Raw genomic sequence first — 18,739 nt, 5'->3', positions numbered from 1 at the left:
TGTATTGAAGATTGGGGGGGGGGGGGGCAATGGCGTATTGTCGGGGTGCTTCTGGATCGGGTTAAGCCATGGTGAATGACAGCGGAGGTTGGAGCATGTGCACTTGTGCTTTAAAGTTTCTTTTTGCCGTTTTTTCCTTTTCTTTTAATTCACGCATATGTTTGGCCAGGTGGCATCATTTCTTAAATCACTGTGAAAATGCATAGATTTAAAAGATCGATCTTGGGATTTAAAGAATCGATATCAGATTGTCTAAACCAGAATCGCAATTAATCAGAAAATCTATACATTTTTACCCAGCCTTACTAAAATAAGACCATCTTTAGAATTCTGGTTATTGGCTAATCTATACGAATATCCACTTCTCTTATTCTTAAATGCTTGGTATGTCTATGGTTATCTTACTAACAATACTTTACACAATTTTGTACACAATTATATATTCCTTTAATTCAATTCATTATTTTACACTGAGATAACCTATAGAGTTGCATTTCAATAATTTGAAATACTTATATTTGTTTATGAAAGCTTATTTATGAGTAAGTAGTCAATCCATGTGATGGTCTGTAATGATTACAATTGGTTTAAAACAATGTTTTAGAAAATTCTTGTGACAGGACGCTGTGTCAATGCACGGCTGCTGCTGACGCGCACTGCTTAGGTGCACATGTGATGCAGCCACATCGTCAGCCGATTCGTCAACAGCCTGCAGGCTCACGGCTGAAGGCAGTGAGCACTCCGGCGATTGTGACATTAGCACCAGCTGTGCTTCAGCTTTTTAACCTCTCTCTCTTCTCCCTCCTACAGTAGCTGTTCAAACTAAAGGAGGACTGAACCTCAACCTACTCCTGCCATAAACCTGCCAGGAACAACATTTGTTTTGTTAGCCGTTTTCGTTTTGTATTTCTGTGGATTATTTCCCTTTTGCACTCATGGAAAGCTTGTAAACGAAACCCTTTCTTTCAAGTGCAGAACTTTCAATAAAGCCCGGACAATGCCGGAAAAACCTGAGATCCCTGTGGTTCTTACACACGGCGTCCACAATCCTATATATCCATATAGTACTAGCTGGCTATAACAATGTTCACACTTTAGGTCCGACTAATTGATTCAATCTTTGTGACTTCTTTGTAATATAATTATTTCACCCTAATCATCATAACACTGCAAGTTGTTGAATCTTACCTGGCTGAACTCTGGTAGCTTGAAGAAAATATTTCAAAGCCCTTTCATAATTATTTTGGTTCTCCAACGCATGGCCAACATTATTCCAAAGCTTGGCATTGTTTTTATTGACCTGGAAAAATGAAATTGAGAAACTAAACATGTTGTACTTTGAAATCTTGCAATTAGACTTATTTATGTGGATCTTATCTAAATGTGTATGTTTGCAACTGAAAAAAACAACAAACCAAAGACCTTGGGGACATTCTATTATGAATGTAAAAGTTTGCGGTTATGCTACATTAATTCACTTTTAATTATTTTCATACCTTTAAAGCAGAGGTGAACAGTGTGTACTCTGACTCCCAGTCCCAATTTCTATAAACAGTCTTCACTGCATGAGTTCCAAGCAGGATAGCCATGCCAAGCCATGAAAGTTTTTTCAGATTACTATATAAAGAAAACATGAGAAACAATACAATACAAATTATACAAAATGTTATTTTTATACAAACCAGAGATAATATTGACTTATTGGCACTGAGCACATCTGACAGTTATTTTTTATCTTAAGTTGTACATACAACGTTAAATTATAAACAATTTATATATGTCTATTAAAATGTTAATTTTTTTTAAGCAAAACACAAAGGCATCTGCATGACTTTGTAAATCAAAATGTCTCAAACTCCCTGCAGCAAGAAAACACTCTGACTGAAAGCATTTTAAATATGCTTGTCAGAGACGTGAGAACTTTGCCAATGTCAGAAGATGATTCACACATTCCATCCAGGATACAATCTACCCTCAGGAACACACTTCACAGCATTAATGGAGGGAAAAATGATGCATGTTGCCAAAAGCTCAAAACCAAAACTATTTTTAGGTGACCTGCCACTATGTCGGGAAAGACTGGTCATTGAGAGCAGTACATTTTACCACAAAGCCACTTGAGTCAATACTGACATCAGTCGATGTAGATGAATGCATTGAAGAAATTCTGGTAAAATTTGAAATGTCTGCAAACACGATACTGTCTGTACCATGATACTGGTGCAAGTGTAGTAGTCTGTGAAAATGAATTAGGATGGGCAGGGATGTACTGGCTGTGGTGGCCATACCCTTCAACTGGTAATAAACCATGTATTGAAGTTCCGCAGCATCAGCAACAGCCATGTAGCTGCAAGATGTTTAGCTGAACATTTAAAAAACAGTCAGCTCGCAAACAAACAAACTGAAAATAAAGCAACAGCAAATGGGAACACCAGATAGGTTTATGCTCAGCACCAGATGGAGCAGCACTATCTACAGGAGAAACCAACTGCTGGAGCAGAGGTGGCAAGTGACAGGAAAACTGTCTGACCCTTCAGTGACTCAGAACGGAAGAAGAAACCTTGATCTCCAAGCTGAGCAGTGGACAACCCTGGAAGAACTGAAAATTGCAGTTGAGCATTTTGAGCGTGCCACTGTGTTCATCCGTGTCAGTACTGCCAACATTGTCGTATGGCCTATTCAAATCAGTGCAAACTGGGGGCTTTGAGACAGCTGTAGCTGCTGAAAAGCAGATAAATGAACGCTTGGGAGACTGAGACAATCTTCTCTGAAGATGACCCCGCACCAAATCTAGGAATCCTCGCAGCTACCCTGGATCCTTTTTTCAGGAAGCATATGCTTTTGAAAGCTGAAGAAGTAATCAATGCAAGAGGTTTTGCTTGCAGATACATCAAGAAGTGATGGGGAAGACTCGGAAAGAAGAGAGGATGATGATTGTCAAAACTAAGCCATAAGGATTGAACTAATCCAGTACTTTGAAGAGAATTCTCTTCCAAGGAAATCAGACTCCCTCCATTGGTGTAAATCCATTGAGATGCTCTTTCCTTCATTGGATAAGCTAGCAAGAGCTAACTTGAGCATACCTGTAACATCAAAGCCTCCTAAAAGGCTGTTCTACTCTGCTGGAAATATGAGAGACCCCGAGTCCAGACTATTTTCTGAATTCACCCCACTGCAATTTCGGTCTGTTGTAAAAAGCTCAGATAATTTCTGTACAGTACTTTAGTGTTGCAGACATTGCGAATATTATGGGGAGAAGAACAGAATGTTTTAAATAACAGTGATAAAACAAATGTATCCGGAGTGTATTTTTTCGATCAATGGTATGCTTTTCTATGGTTGCAAAACTGCATAAAAATTGTATTTGTCAATAAAATGTATATTTGGTTTAGAAAGTATTTTTTATTCTGAATATTCAAATAATAAAGTTAAAATGCAATAGAATATTCTAAGACCTGTATAATCGTTAGATGCAGCCATTATTTTTAGTATTATTTGCAGGATACTACTACATTCCATTGTGAAACTATCAATTAGAATTCAAATGTTACTTTTAATTTTAGTTAAATCAGATTCAAATGTCAATTAAGCTTGCACTCACCCACTATCAGTAATTTTCCTCCATCCATGTGCTACTAAAATACAGAAACCCATGCTGGGAACGTAGAGGACCCTCTCAGCAATAACGAACCCCACAGGAAAAAACAAATTTGAAGCAGGAATAAATGGTAAAACCATTAAAGACAGTGCCTAGATATATATTTGAGAGAGAGAAACAAAAATAAACAACATGGACTGAACACACTTACAATTCCTCTTTAGTTGTACATTTAAGGAATGGATACATTTCGTATTGTAGAAAATTATTTCATGCAAGAAGAGAAGGGGAAATGCAACTTATTCTAACAGTGACTCTTATAAGAACACAAACGTATACATTGAATAACTTCAATATGGCTTATATCTCTGACTGTTTAGACAGAATGAATGAGGAGTGAAAGCATCTGATACGACTGCATTGCTGAGAATGTTCATTGTTCTTGTTTCCAATCAATACTAATGACAGATGTGCTATAATTTGGTATTGCAATTCCATATGATACATCAAATATTCCATATTTGCATTAGAAGCTGTAGTAATGTTATCTGGTTGAAGACAATTTCTGCTCTAAATATCTATGTGGTATGTAGGAATAGTTAATAAAAAAAGGTGGAATATAAAAACATATTGTACAGAACTTAGTTATTATAAGTGTCATAGTTCCTTAAGTAGGAAATAAGTAATCTCTAGGTTATATGTTGTTTCAAAAAATGTTTTGCTTTCAGAGTAAATTTAAGCAATAATTTGTCACCAAGATCTTACATTTGTTATCCATTATTCATTTCTGTGAAGCCAAATAAAATAGATGTAGTCTGATATCAATATGTAACCTGCTTATTTAACGGTTCAGGACAAATCCCTTGGTTTATTAAGTAATATTAGGGAAATAAAATACTAATTATGATTAACTGCTTCTCCCTGGGGCAACTAAGAAGGGTATAAACAGTAAAGCTCTGACAAGTTCATAAACTGCTGTTAGCTTACAAAAGGAAACAATCTATTGCAGCGCTTCATATTTCAGAATAGAAACTCATTAGCGTATTTCTCAAGAGCTGAGATAAATCACCTATCTAACTACTTTTGCAAAAGCATTCATTTTTAAATTAAAGCTGAACTTTTGTATTGTAGTGTCTGCTTAAAAAAATATATAATAATCAAATGTGGGCATATGGCCATCTGTGATATTTGCCTTCAAAATATAACTGAACTTTAAATGCACCATTATGATTAGGGATTATCATACAGTTTATGCCTCTACTGTTTATTACTGTTTAAATTCAAATATGTATTTTTATATGTATAGATTCCTTTGTAAAATACATACAAATAAAACCTTAAAATATGTATATTTTCCTGGTTCACCAAATTACTACAGAAGTGTATTGTATAACAGGGCACACAGCTGATTAATCCCAATGCAAACTGACATAAAATAATTTCACATTAAACAATTTAACCTCACCATGATTACAGTTTTGGATGAGTTTTCAGAGTACCGGAGGCTTTGATAAACCATCAACCCAAGCAGACAGTAGAAAGATACAGTGGCAAGATTCCTGATATCCAGTATGGATTCAACCAGTGGAATGGTACCCATTGTCCAATCACAGCACAGTTCTGATGGGTTCAGGAGTAGCCAAGCATTCACAGGCAAGAGGTAGTTGAACGTGAGTTGCCTCACTGGAGTCTGGCTAACGGCTGCAGGGTTATCAAATCTAAAAAAGAAAGCACACAACAGAATAAAATGGCCTTCACCACTTTAGAAGATTTGAAAGGATTGCAATAAATAGATTAAAATAATCAATTTTGCTTCAGTTAATGTGTTACTGATATATGCCACTAGATAGATAGATAGATAGATAGATAGATAGATAGATAGATAGATAGATAGATATACATGCTAAATATATATAGAAAAAACAACTTGTTTTTAAGTTTTGTATCTTGCTTGCACTTCCTGTTGTTTTTTTAAAAATACAAGAGCAGTCTGAAGTTTAGCACATGGAAACAATAAAATGGATGCAATTAAATGAGTATGAAAACTTAGAAAACAGTTTACCCTAGCAGAAAAAGTGGAAAGTTTGGACATCTTCCAAATTAATAAATTCCTAAAAGTCATGATCAAAGCTAGACAAATTTGATGTATGACGGAAAGCAATCATTCAAGTCATTAAATACAAAAATTAAAAAAAGACACTAATGCATTCCTTTAGCAGTACAGAAATATTCCATGTGAAAATTCATTATCCTTCTTAAACAGGAACTATCACCAGGTCTTACAGAAGCCAGTATTGTGATGAAGGTTATACTTTAAAGTTTTAAGTTACTAAAATGATAGAATGGAACAGAAAATCACATATACTTTACTTCTACACTCCAGCGAACTTGTGAGTAGAAATAAACCAATCATTTCCAGCAATAGTTCCCATTTAAGTGCACACATGTTCAGCCACTAAATTCATATCTGAGAATGTTGCTTTTTATTATACAACCTATGCCTGTGCCCACCAGGAGATAATAGTGCCACTTAAATCTCATAGGAGATATAAGAAAATACTGTGGACAAATCAGTAAAAGAGAACATGATCGAAAAAAGTTATTGATCTAAACATTAGATTATTCTTTCATAGAGATTCAACAGCTGAAGAGACTACCTTGAATAATTATGTATTTTGAAATACTAAGCACAAATCTATTATCAAAATATGTGATGTTAAATTAAGCCTATATGTATATTGGAAAATTGCTTAAATTGTCTTTGACCGGTACAGGCCTTTCCAAAATTAGTACAGTTAAAAGGATAAGAATATATACAACCTTTTTATTAGGGTTGTTTTGTTGACTAAATTCAGTCATTCACAATATCCCTACATGCATTTAATTTTTATTTGGGATGACACAAACATTTAATTAGATGTACTAATTTAATTTACATCTGCTGTGGGCTGAGGCTCAACTCAAATTGATTAATCTAGCAAACCAAGTTTACACACATCCTAAACACAGTTTTACATGTACAGTGAGGGAAAAAAGTATTTGATCCCCTGCTGATTTTGTACGTTTGCCCACTGACAAAGAAATGATCAGTCTATAATTTTAATGGTAGGTGTATTTTAACAGTGAGAGACAGAATAACAACAAAACAATCCAGAAAAACGCATTTCAAAAAAGTTATACATTGATTTGCATGTTAATGAGGGAAATAAGTATTTGACCCCTTCGACTTAGTACTTGGTGGCAAAACCCTTGTTGGCAATCACAGAGGTCAGACGTTTCTTGTAGTTGGCCACCAGGTTTGCACACATCTCAGGAGGGATTTTGTCCCACTCCTCTTTGCAGATCCTCTCCAAGTCATTAAGGTTTCGAGGCTGATGTTTGGCAACTCGAACCTTCAGCTCCCTCCACAGATTTTCTATGGGATTAAGGTCTGGAGACTGGCTAGGCCACTCCAGGACCTTAATGTGCTTCTTCTTCAGCCACTCCTTTGTTGCTTTGGCTGTGTGTTTTGGGTCATTGTCATGCTGGAATACCCATCCACGACCCATATTCAATGCCCTGGCTGAGAGAAGGAGGTTCTCACCCAAGATTTGACGGTACATGGCCCCATCCATTGTCCCTTTGATGCGGTGCAGTTGTCCTGTCCCCTTAGCAGAAAAACACCCCCAAAGCATAATGTTTCCACCTCCATGTTTGACGGTGGGGATGGTGTTCTTGGGGTCATTCCTCCTCCTCCAAACACGGCGAGTTGAGTTGATGTCAAAGAGCTCGAATTTGGTCTCATCTGACCACAACACTTTCACCCAGTTCTCCTCTGAATCATTCAGATGTTCACTGGCAAACTTCAGACGGGCCTGTACATGTGCTTTCTTGAGCAGGGAGACCTTGCAGGCAGTGCAGGATTTCAGTCCTTCACGGCATAGTGTGTTACCAATTGTTTTCTTGGTGACTATGGTCCCAGCTGCCTTGAGATCATTAACAAGATCCTCCCGTGTAGTTCTGGGCTGATTACTCACCGTTCTCATGATCACTGAAACTCCACGAGGTGAGATCTTGCATGGAGCCCCAGACCGAGGGAGACTGACAGTTATTTTGTGTTTCTTCCATTTGCGAATAATCGCACCAACTGTTGTCACCTTCTCACCAAGCTGCTTGGCGATGGTCTTGTAGCCCATTCCAGCCTTGTGTAGGTCTACAATCTTGTCCCTGACATCCTTGGACAGCTCTTTGGTCTTGACCATGGTGGAGAGTTTGGAATCTGATTGATTGATTGCTTCTGTGGACAGGTGTCTTTTATACAGGTAACGAGCTGAGATTAGGAGAGTCCCTTTAAGAGAGTGCTTCTAATCTCAGCTTGTTACCTGTATAAAAGACACCTGGGAGCCAGAAATCTTGCTGATTGATAGGGGATCAAATACTTATTTCCCTGATTAACATGCAAATCAATTTATAACTTTTTTGAAATGCTTTTTTCGGGATTTATTTGTTGTTATTCTGTCTCTCACTGTTAAAATACACCTACCATTAAAATTATAGACTGATCATTTCTTTGTCAGTGGGCAAACGTACAAAATCAGCAGGGGATCAAATACTTTTTTCCCTCACTGTACATCTGAAGCTTTTCTCATTGCAAATTTAGAAGTTGCGTCTCTTTTTGTAACATTGCCCATATTATTTTGTGAATTATTAAGTCATGCTTCAGTTTAGTATGGTTTAATGGGGGAATATGAAACGTCCGCACAATCGCCACAATAGGTGTTTACAGGAAGGTCATGATTTACATGCGACAGGTATATTCAATCACATGTTAATAATTACATTAAAATCAGCACCTTCCTGTAACATAACTTGCAATTCATCTGATTTTCAGAAATAACCACATTTTCATGTTTTTCATATCTGGACACATTTTTTGTAGTTCTATCAGAATTAGCATTATGGTTACATGACATTAATGATACATGATTGCAGTTAGTAGCTTAAAAACTGTGCAAAAAGTTAAAGGACCAGTCATACTGAAATGGAGAAGCTCCTTTTTCAATCCTAGACTGAAATGTAAGCAGGGTATTGTGAAAGATAAATGTCCTGGGAGTAGAAGGCACATGAACTGAGTTCATATCCATTTGCTAGTAATCTACTGTCATTTTCGAAAACTAAATAATCAGGGATCTGGTCAATCTCAAATATAATCATCAGACACTGAACATGTATTACTTTCAGTGACATTCACCAGCCTCTGGGATATTGTAATTGAATGATTCCTGCCTCTTGTTCTTTAAGGCATTTTTTTAACTGTATAATAAAATGGTCTGTGTATATAATTATTTAGAGACAAGACAAGGGTAACAGTCTAGGTCTTGCTGCATAGTACACATATGAATACTTCAACTTTGGAGTTACAGGCAGTTACACCATGGTAATGGCAAACTGCCATTTGGTCTTCAGACTTTTTTGAGCTTATCTGATTTCCTCCATGTGCTTCAACTTGCATGGCGTGCGTGTCTGCAGACTTCCGACAGCACTTGTAATATTAGTCCTCTTTCCCTGCTAGATAGCACTTCAACTTATTATGCTCCTCGCGTTCTTGATTGTTTTCCACCTTACTCCCTTTCCCGTAGCCCTCGTCTGTAACCCTACATCTTGACAGCACTTAGCTTTCACCGTCCAGGTTGTAGGAAGTCTCTTACTGTACTTGTGTAAATTGGAATTGGAAATTGTAAAATGTATTATTTTGAATTGCTATGTTTTAGCTAAGTTGAATTTGTAATGATTGATGCCTTGTACTTCTCTGTATTTTTGCACTTATGTAGTAAGTCGGCCTGGATAAGGGCGTCTGCCAAGAAATAAAATTAATAATAATAATAATAATAATAATGGCTAAAGGCTCACTTTATAAATTGAATATTTTATAATACAAAACAATTTAGTTTGCTTTTTTCATAATACATATATGTGTAACCAGGAGGTAATGTGTGCATAGAGAGATTTACCATTTACTTCACTATTGATATATGGCAATATTTGAGAGTGAATGGTACATACAGTGGGGGAAAAAAGTATTTGATCCCCTGCTGATTTTGTATGTTTACCTACTGACAAATAAATGATCAGTCTATAATTTTAATGGTAGGTGTATTTTAACAGTGAGAGACAGAATAACAATAAAAAAAATCCAGAAAAACGCATTTCAAAAAAGTTATAAATTGATTTGCATGTTAATGAGGGAAATAAGTATTTGACCCCTTAGACTTAGTACTTGGTGGCAAAACCCTTGTTGGCAATCACAGAGGTCAGACGTTTCTTGTAGTTGGCCACCAGGTTTGCACACATCTCAGGAGGGATTTTGTCCCACTCCTCTTTGCAGATCTTCTCCAAGTCATTAAGGTTTCGAGGCTGACGTTTGGCAACTCGAACCTTCAGCTCCCTCCACAGATTTTCTATGGGATTAAGGTCTGGAGACTGGCTAGGAGTCATTCCTCCTCCTCCAATCACGGCGAGTTGAGTTAATGACAAAGCTTGATTTTGGTCTCATCTGACCACAACACTTTCACCCAGTTCTCCTCTGAATCATTCAGATGTTCATTGGCAAACTTCAGACGGTCCTGTACATGTGCTTTCTTGAGCAGGGGGACTTTGCGGGCGCTGCAGGATTTCAGATTTCAGATTTCACGGCGTAGTGCGTTACCAATTGTTTTCTTGGTGACTATGGTCCCAGCTGCCTTGAGATCATTAACAAGATCCTCCCGTGTAGTTCTGGGCTGATTCCTCACCGTTCTCATGATCAATGAAACTCCACGAGGTGAGATCTTGCATGGAGCCCCAGACCGAGGGAGACTGACAGTTATTTTGTGTTTCTTCCATTCGCGAATAATCGCACCAACTGTTGTCACCTTCTCACCAAGCTGCTTGGCGATGGTCTCGTAGCCCATTCCAGCCTTGTGTAGGTCTACAATCTTGTCCCTGACATCCTTGGACAGCTCTTTGGTCTTGGCCATGGTGGAGAGTTTGGAATCTGATTGATTGATTGCTTCTGTGGACAGCTGTCTTTTATACAGGTAACGAGCTGAGATTAGGAGCACTCCCTTTAAGAGAGCACTCCCTGAGATTAGTCTCAGCTCGTTACCTGTATAAAAGACACCTGGGAGCCAGAAATCTTGCTGATTGATAGGGGATCAAATACTTTTTTCCCTCATTAACATGCAAATCAATTTATAACTTTTTTGAAATGCGTTTTTCTGGATTTTTTTGTTGTTATTCTGTCTCTCACTGTTAAAATACACCTACCATTAAAATTATAGACTGATCATTTCTTTGTCAGTGGGCAAACGTACAAAATCAGCAGGGGATCAAATACTTTTTTCCCCTCACTGTACATGTTACAGTTGACTCTTGAAGCTAAACAGGTGTCAGTCCAGTGGCAATGGGAAAGAAAAAGTTAGCCATCACACCTGATGAGTTAGGCTGGGGCAGGTCACAGGGGCCAGTCCCTTCAGTCCCACTAACCACCCCTTCCCCACCACTACCGTCAACTGGGACAGACGGCCCCCAGTGCTTTCCGACAGCCCACCCACGGGTGTCACGTGTCTGCGCCAATGTCGGCAACTCACTCAACCCGTTTGAAAGCACAGACCCAGGAGTCTAAACCCTGTATGAGTCAAAGGGCCCTGGAAACCCCGAGGCACAATAAAAGTGAGGTTTGTTTGATGGGCTTTTTAATGTGCAGTAGCTTGGTTTAATTGTGTTCAGAGGAGTGCTAAATGTGATAATTCTGTTTAATTTTGCAAAAGTAATACTTATTTCTGGAAAGAAAACCTGTGAAGTGATTATAATCGGTTTGGTATACATACCTAAACATACCTAGAACTGAGTTCCCAATTCAAATATAGACCGGTTTAAATAATAAACACATGAATAAATTAATAAATAAATTTTTGCATAATGTGTGCAATTGAACGTTTATTATTCTGACATAAATAGCCTTCTCACCTTGTAAAGACAGGCAGCTGAGACTGGATAACCTGGACCCTCACAATTACCAATAATAAAGTGCTTATAATTAGAACAATAAGTTTTAACACTGTCTGCAGAACCGAATATGGAAGACCATCTTTTCCACGCAGAACCTGAAGCAATGTGTCGACCAACATAGGTAAAGTAAACTGGGAAAGACAAAGAAAAACAAATTAAAACTACAAAAATAAACATGTATAAAAGTATGGGTATCATGAATGCAATTACCTAGTTAAATTAATACAGACAGATGGAAAAATATTGATCAAATGCAGCTTAATTTATATTCTGCAAGTCCAAGGACAAACTCTGACCAGCACTAGTTTTAGTTTACTCAATGTTATTGTAAGTAGGGCAGTCCAAGACTAGTGCAAATCGAGGACTGTGAAACCAGCTGCATGTCATTTTTTTGATTTTTCTAATGGGTGTTTCTAACAAAGTATATTTGTGGCAACACAACCAATGTATTGGTGTTTTGCATTAAAGCATCCAGACTTTATCTACACCTTAGATATACAATCATATTCCTTTGTTCAATGAATAGTAGTCATTTTTGTAATTACTCCCTTAAATTGAACTTCATGGTCATAATTTAGAATTCTGCCAATGTTTTAACATTACAAGTATATTCTATACAACTATATAACTCTTAAAACAAAAATCTGTAAAGATTCATAAGGAAAAACACTAAAATTCTGTGTTATTTCTATATACAATGAATAAATGTTTTGATTAATAAACCACGATTTACAGGTTGTGCAATTAACCTTACCCCTTGAGCGACAAATACTTCATAGACACAGCATATTCCAATCACTGTTATCCCTTGTTCCTTGCATAATGTTGCAACTGCAACCAAAACCACAGTCAGAGCAATGGGAGTCCAAACTGCAAAGCAAAGGTATCAAATCACTTCATAAAAAAATAACATTAAGAATAAAACAAAGACAACAAAGCATGTTTTTTTTTTCCTGATTGTGTCAGTTGTTACAAGAACACCAATTGTAAGCAACAGGTTGTCCTTCTTTCTTTTTTCTTTGAATGCAATTTGAAGTTCTAATGTGTGTGGAAGCTTTAATTAAAAGGTAAGAAGCATTGTTTTCCTTCAATAACATTTTTTAATAGGAGCCATTCTATTATTCTATTCATTCTTGGGTCTCCACATTGCAGTCAAAATGGTTCTAAACTAAAAAAAAAAATATATATATATATATATATATATATATATATATATATATATATATGAAAAACTTATTTTGTTCCATATGGAAGTGTATATGCTGCACCAAATGTACATCACATTTATCTCAGATAAAGGGTGGGTGAATCGTGTATTATAACCTTCTTAGAGTGGCTCTCAAAAGTATTCACCCCCCTTGGACTTTTCCACATTTCATTGTGTTACAACATGAAATCAGAATGGATTTAATCAAATTTAATCAAATCAAATTTTAATCTGCAAATTGTTCTAAGTTAACTACAAATACAAAACAGAAAATACTTGAATGCATAAGTAATCACCACCTTTGCTATGACACACCTGATTGAACTGTGGTGAGCTTCATGTGAATGTGTGTGTGTGTGTATAAATATATATACACACACAGCGCCTATAGAAAGTCTAAACCCCATTTCAAAATTTAATGAAAATGTTATGCTCTTTTCTATATGATTTATAAATAGGCAATTTTGCATGGTTTAGCTGAATTACTTCAGAAGAGCCACCTGCATAGGCCAGATAACATCATTGACCAAAACAAAACAAATGAGACAGGGGAAACAATTCTGATAAAATAATTCTATCACCTTCCTCAATCTTACGCAAAGCACCCACATGTTAACACTACGTGATATGTTCAGATTACATTATCTTTCACCAAAATATTTGATTATTCACTTTGAAGCTGTAAACATTCTACACTTTTGTACAAGAAAGGAAAACATACTTAATGAGACCTACCAATTGAATTGTCTGAGCCTTTGGATTTCGTATAGGACAAGAATGCTGCCAATAAGAATATAGACGACAAAAGTTCAGCTCTTCCAACAACCCCAGTTACCTTTAAAGATAAAGAAAATAATTGATGTTGATGTTTTTCAATTTCTCAATTTATGCTAGAGGTCTTTCAAGCAGAGAAATTAAAACCAGACAATACCTTAGAAACATGGAAAACAAGACCCAACTAATGTTTTATTTACTTGATTGGTATTTGCTTAAGAAAGTAAAAAAATATAATTAAGAGAATGTAATTATTACTACTAAACTAACAAAGTAAAAACATATAGACAACTACTTGAGGGGCCTAGGTTAAAACAACAAAAGTAAAGACCAAGTCAAATCTACATCAAATTTTGTCCAAAATGTATATGAAGTAATAAAATAAACTTCTAGTTTACAGACTATATTATGTGTTATTCTAATCTAAAGTTAAAACCGTAACTGTTTAACAGGTTTTCAGAACTACAACCGTTCGAGATTAAAGCATTTACAGCATGATAAACATCTAATGGAGAAGTTACAGAACCAATATGTATTTCACTCTCAGTGTGGATTTGTAGGATAATTAAATTCTAATTAATATCCTGAATAAATTCTAGAATTTAATTAAGCACACAATATTTAAATGCCAAAATAATGGATTAATTTGAGTGTGAGAGTACTACATTTTTTCTAGGTGTCCCAAAGCTAACCTTTTCAGATAGAAGAGCATTACTACCTCCCTGTGGCAGGTTTACAATTCATACTGGAAAAATGTCAGTGTTTTGTAATCCTTGGCATTTTCGTGTTGAATTACATTTTTCCAATGAAAAAGCATGACATTTATATTCAATAAGTCAAGGTGCTGTTTACAACAAACCTATTTTTCAGGAGAATAAATAAATGGATTTCAGAGTAAGATTGCTAGAAAGAAGCTGTCATCAGTAGCATCATCTGTCATGTTTTGATTTTGTCAGCTGGCATTAGCTGGGCTTGAAGCAGACATATTTGGGGAGGGTTCTTCAGTAGCTCAATAACTAATGGTGCTCATTGAAGCGCAGGGTGAGCCCTGCAGCCCAGGTGTTGCTAGTTTGAGTGTGGGCTATGTCACTGATCAGGGCTCCCACAAGGATGCGACTGGACTGGTTCTGCTTGGAAAGGGGGTGCTCATGTCCACCATGACTGCAACAGTGGTGGAGTTTACATGCGTGTTTTCACCTGACTTGAGACAATGTGCTCAAGTCACAGATGAAATGCCCCTCTCCTTCTCAGAGTTTACATGGTTTAAGTTTATTGCACTCGGTCACACTCAAGTCATGCAAATTAAAGGCAAAGGAGTGAATGAATATGCTCTACATATTCAATACATTAGCTCTACATACAGCCCTCATTCTGTTTTTGCTGGAAAATGCCAGAAAGGGCGGTTTACATGCGTGAGAACAGTACTCGAGACACTGACATCATGGAATCCATGGCTGTCATGTGACAACTTGTTCTAATTAACCAGGATACAGCCGTGGCTTGTGCTTCATTGTTTAATACTTTATTTTCCTGTGTTTTTGTCATTTTTACGTCATTTACTTGAGTATTTGGGATTGACCCTGTCTATCTCTGTGGCCACAAACCTGATTCTCCTGAGGTGTCAGGCGAAACAAGTTAAAAACAGTGCATGTAAACTCCCCAAGTGACTTCTTTTAACTCGATAGGTGGATATGAGCCGTTATGATCCCAAATTTCAAGTTCAAATACCCCCTCACCACAAAAAAAAAAATCCAAAACAAAAACACAAGTTTTCTTCAGATTATGCATCCCATGTGGCTTATCTGGTACCTGTAAACTTGCACTGTTATTGGAGGCATGTCCTTTTTTATAATCCTACAGCCCTGCTGTTTGGACTGTGGATTCACAATATCAGGGCAAACCAACAGAACTTGATTATGCCTTCAATGTTGTCATCTTTCTCTTGTTAGTATGAAGCTTGTAGAAGTGAGTCAAGCTGATCAACAACTCAAAAGTGTAACAGCTGGTCCCAAATAAAGTTCTGCGCTACACTAAAATCAGTGTACAATGTACAGCAAAATTAGCAATGTGTTTGGAAGTTACCTACACATGATTGTAGTTATTTCATTTTATTGCCAATATACCAAGGTTAAAAATGTCAATATACGGACTGTTAATATATTTATCTCTCAAACTAATAATCCTGATTTTAGTCACAAATTCACTAAAATGGTTTTAGTTTCCACATATAGTATTTAGTGATGTTTGCTGGTTTGAATTATTTTCTGATATATTTTAAACAAATTATCACAGCTTACACAAACCAAGGCAAAGGCACATACATCTAGTATAATTGCCTTTATTTTCCTTATGAAAACATAATTAAACATATTCCTGCAAACCACACCCATTCATTTGGGAAATTCTGTGGTATTTGTCCGAGATTAACACTGAACCTTGGTCTTACTCTTTTGTAGCGGGCATTTACCTAGTCGAGTCAAAACTAAAACTTTAAAATTTTAATTTTAATTAACATCCCTTTAAAGTTAAATACCAATACTGCATACCTAAGGTGTTACCGCATACTAAATAAATGGTCTATTATCATGGATAAATATATTGCCCCATCACTGGGATTGTCTATAGCAGTGATGGGCAACTCCAGGATAACAACAGGGTTCTCTCTGTTTTTTATTCCACCCAGAACATAATTACTTAATTTGACTAATTTAGATAATGTTCCAAATCACCTGTCATTTTTAATCAGTTGCCGATTCAATACATCTACAACCTGCAAGAATCCAGCCCTCCAGGAGTGAAGTTGCTCATCCCTGGTCTATACATAACATCTCAAAAATGCGTTTAAAAGTAGCCCAATATAAAATAGTTCAATGCCCAGGCTAAGGGAGTCATTCAAATACATTCTATGCAATACGTTAAAATATGAAACCTCTAGAACTTACTGCTTCTGTGTGGACTGGATGGACAGCAAAAAGCAAGGCAGCTACCAGACTTGAGTTCTTGTCCAAGAAGAGCCGGCAAACCCGCAGAAAGATTACACAGACGACACCGTGAAGCAGGAGATTCAGGAGGTGATAGGACATTGCGGTAAGCTCACTAAATACATAGTTCAATCGGAAGGTAAGGACTGTCAGTGGCCGATACGATTTGTGGCTCCTTTCCTTTAAAAGGACAAAAACAAAATATCTGGATAAGATAATTATACAGCGGTACAGCATTTATATTGAATAGGTTCAATTATTGTGACCTCAATAGCTATTACAATATCAACAGCAATAAAGTGTTCTTCTTGTGGCAACCTGTTAGGAGGGTAAGTAAATGTTATTGCTTTTAAAATCTTAAAAGCCTTACACAGTTCTGCTTGGTTTTATTCTGTAACAGGCAATGCAATGCATTAGCTGTCTCATCAAGTATTCTGATGGAGAAAGACAGTAGGCCTTAATAAATAAAGTAACAATCAATTGTAGTTATGTCTACAGTACCACAGGGTAAGGGAGGGAACATTCAGTTGTATTCGAAATCATAGCAGTGCCAACAGAATATGGGAAATCATTTCCAGGTTATGAATAACATCATTGTACTTCAAAGAAAGATATGTTGCCTGTTGAAAAAGTGTAGCTAGATAATAACTAAACATTTAATTAAAATTAAAAAAAATAAAGTACAATTAAACCCTTTCTTTCTTTCTTCACAGAAAACAAGTAAGGACACGTTCAGTTTACGAATGATAGAAAAGTTAACCAATTAAATTGATCAACACAAATAATAGAGTAAATCTAGGTTGTTAAAATGTATGTTTGAATGTATACACACTTCAAAAACACATTTGCTCACATAATGAGAATATAATTTAACTGAAAGAAAATCTACATATGCTACCTCTGCCATTGGTGTTCCCCAGAAGTCATTTTGAAAGAGATTTTTCAGTGGCGTTGATGGGCGCAGGTCCTTGTTATCCAGAATGGCAGAGACATCATCAAAGACAAAACCACAGTACAGGCTGTTCCAGTAACAGGCCACAACCACCCCCATCAACAGGGCAATCTCCTTCCAGTTTACTTCAGCCATCGTCTAACAAAGAGTTCATTGGCTGCTGCAAAATAAAACAACAGGGAAGAGTATTTTTGAATTCATATACATGCATATGATAAAAAGGCACTGGCACAGGTGTGTGTGGGGGTTTATTTGGGGCACTCGATGGGCACAGCTGGTCGTCTGCAAAGCAACTGTCTGAGCAAAGTTGCATACAATACATGCATTCTTTCATTTTGTTGTGATTTTTATAATAACCCAAGTAAATATGAAACTGTTTACACATCTTTTCATTTTTTTTTCCCTGAAGACTTTTTAGAGAGATGTTTAATAATAAATAATAGTATTGTCATTACAGTAGAGCAAGGCGATTTACACATATCACGTTGCTTTAGTTGGTTATTTGTGCACATTAGCTAGCGGTGCTCTTAATAGACTCATGCATTAAAAACACCAGTAAATAAAAACGTAACTATACGTATCTGACAACTATTTTGTTACTGTAACTACTTTGCAGACAGAATATACTAGCAGTAGGTGAATGAAACCGGCTCCTTCAACCAACATGCTATGGATGAACTGCACACCCTCCCAATACTCGCAATATCGTCCATTAAAATACATGTTTCATTTACGACACGTTCATAATACTTAGTAATTCAATTATGGTTAGTCTAATCCTTACCCCTTTATCATTTTCGGAGAGAAATAATATTGAAAAATACTATTTTATTAAGCAAGAAGCATTCCTGTGCTATCTATGTTACTCCAGGTAACAACAAATGTCTTACTTCACTTCCGGGGTGGTGCCAAGGATTCTTAAAGGAGCCGCACAACCAATCTTTACAGTTACAAACACACCAAATGTAATAATAGTCACACTATTTTAAACACTGTACACGCAATGCATTATTATTTTCGTGCAGATACCGTCCCAATAAAAAAAGTTTCAAGACCATAATAAACAGCAAGATAGAGTTCTTGGTAAGTAACCAGCTAACTTAAAGGGAGCACCGCCGACACTGCATTTATTAAGACATTTATATTTGAATATGGAAAAAAACGGGAGCATGTTAAAGTCTTCACACAAAGTCGAACTG

The 18,739-nt window shown here is 36.6% G+C and overlaps 1 protein-coding gene across 3 annotated transcripts in view; it reads right to left on the bottom strand.

Annotated features, from left to right (window-relative positions):
• The window catches only part of tmtc3 (transmembrane O-mannosyltransferase targeting cadherins 3), a 35,857-nt gene that overhangs the window by 16,914 nt on the left and 204 nt on the right, over window positions 1-18,739 (bottom strand). The window contains exons 1-10 of one of the 3 annotated variants that reach the window (XM_066723536.1): window positions 18,431-18,694; window positions 17,487-17,700; window positions 16,550-16,768; window positions 13,569-13,668; window positions 12,381-12,496; window positions 11,585-11,757; window positions 5,064-5,316; window positions 3,602-3,750; window positions 1,497-1,617; window positions 1,189-1,300 (exon numbers count right to left, since the gene is read on the bottom strand). In XM_066723536.1, coding sequence (XP_066579633.1) covers window positions 1,189-1,300; window positions 1,497-1,617; window positions 3,602-3,750; window positions 5,064-5,316; window positions 11,585-11,757; window positions 12,381-12,496; window positions 13,569-13,668; window positions 16,550-16,768; window positions 17,487-17,675 — 1,432 coding nt within the window. In that variant the 5' untranslated portion in view covers window positions 17,676-17,700; window positions 18,431-18,694. The other 2 variants (XM_066723534.1, XM_066723535.1) reach the window with 2 other exon arrangements.

Source organism: Amia ocellicauda, chromosome 15, assembly GCF_036373705.1.
Source record: "Amia ocellicauda isolate fAmiCal2 chromosome 15, fAmiCal2.hap1, whole genome shotgun sequence".
Lineage (NCBI taxonomy): Eukaryota > Metazoa > Chordata > Actinopteri > Amiiformes > Amiidae > Amia > Amia ocellicauda.
The sequence above is the reverse complement of the archived record's forward strand: the minus strand, read 5'-3'. Positions and strand labels throughout refer to the sequence as shown.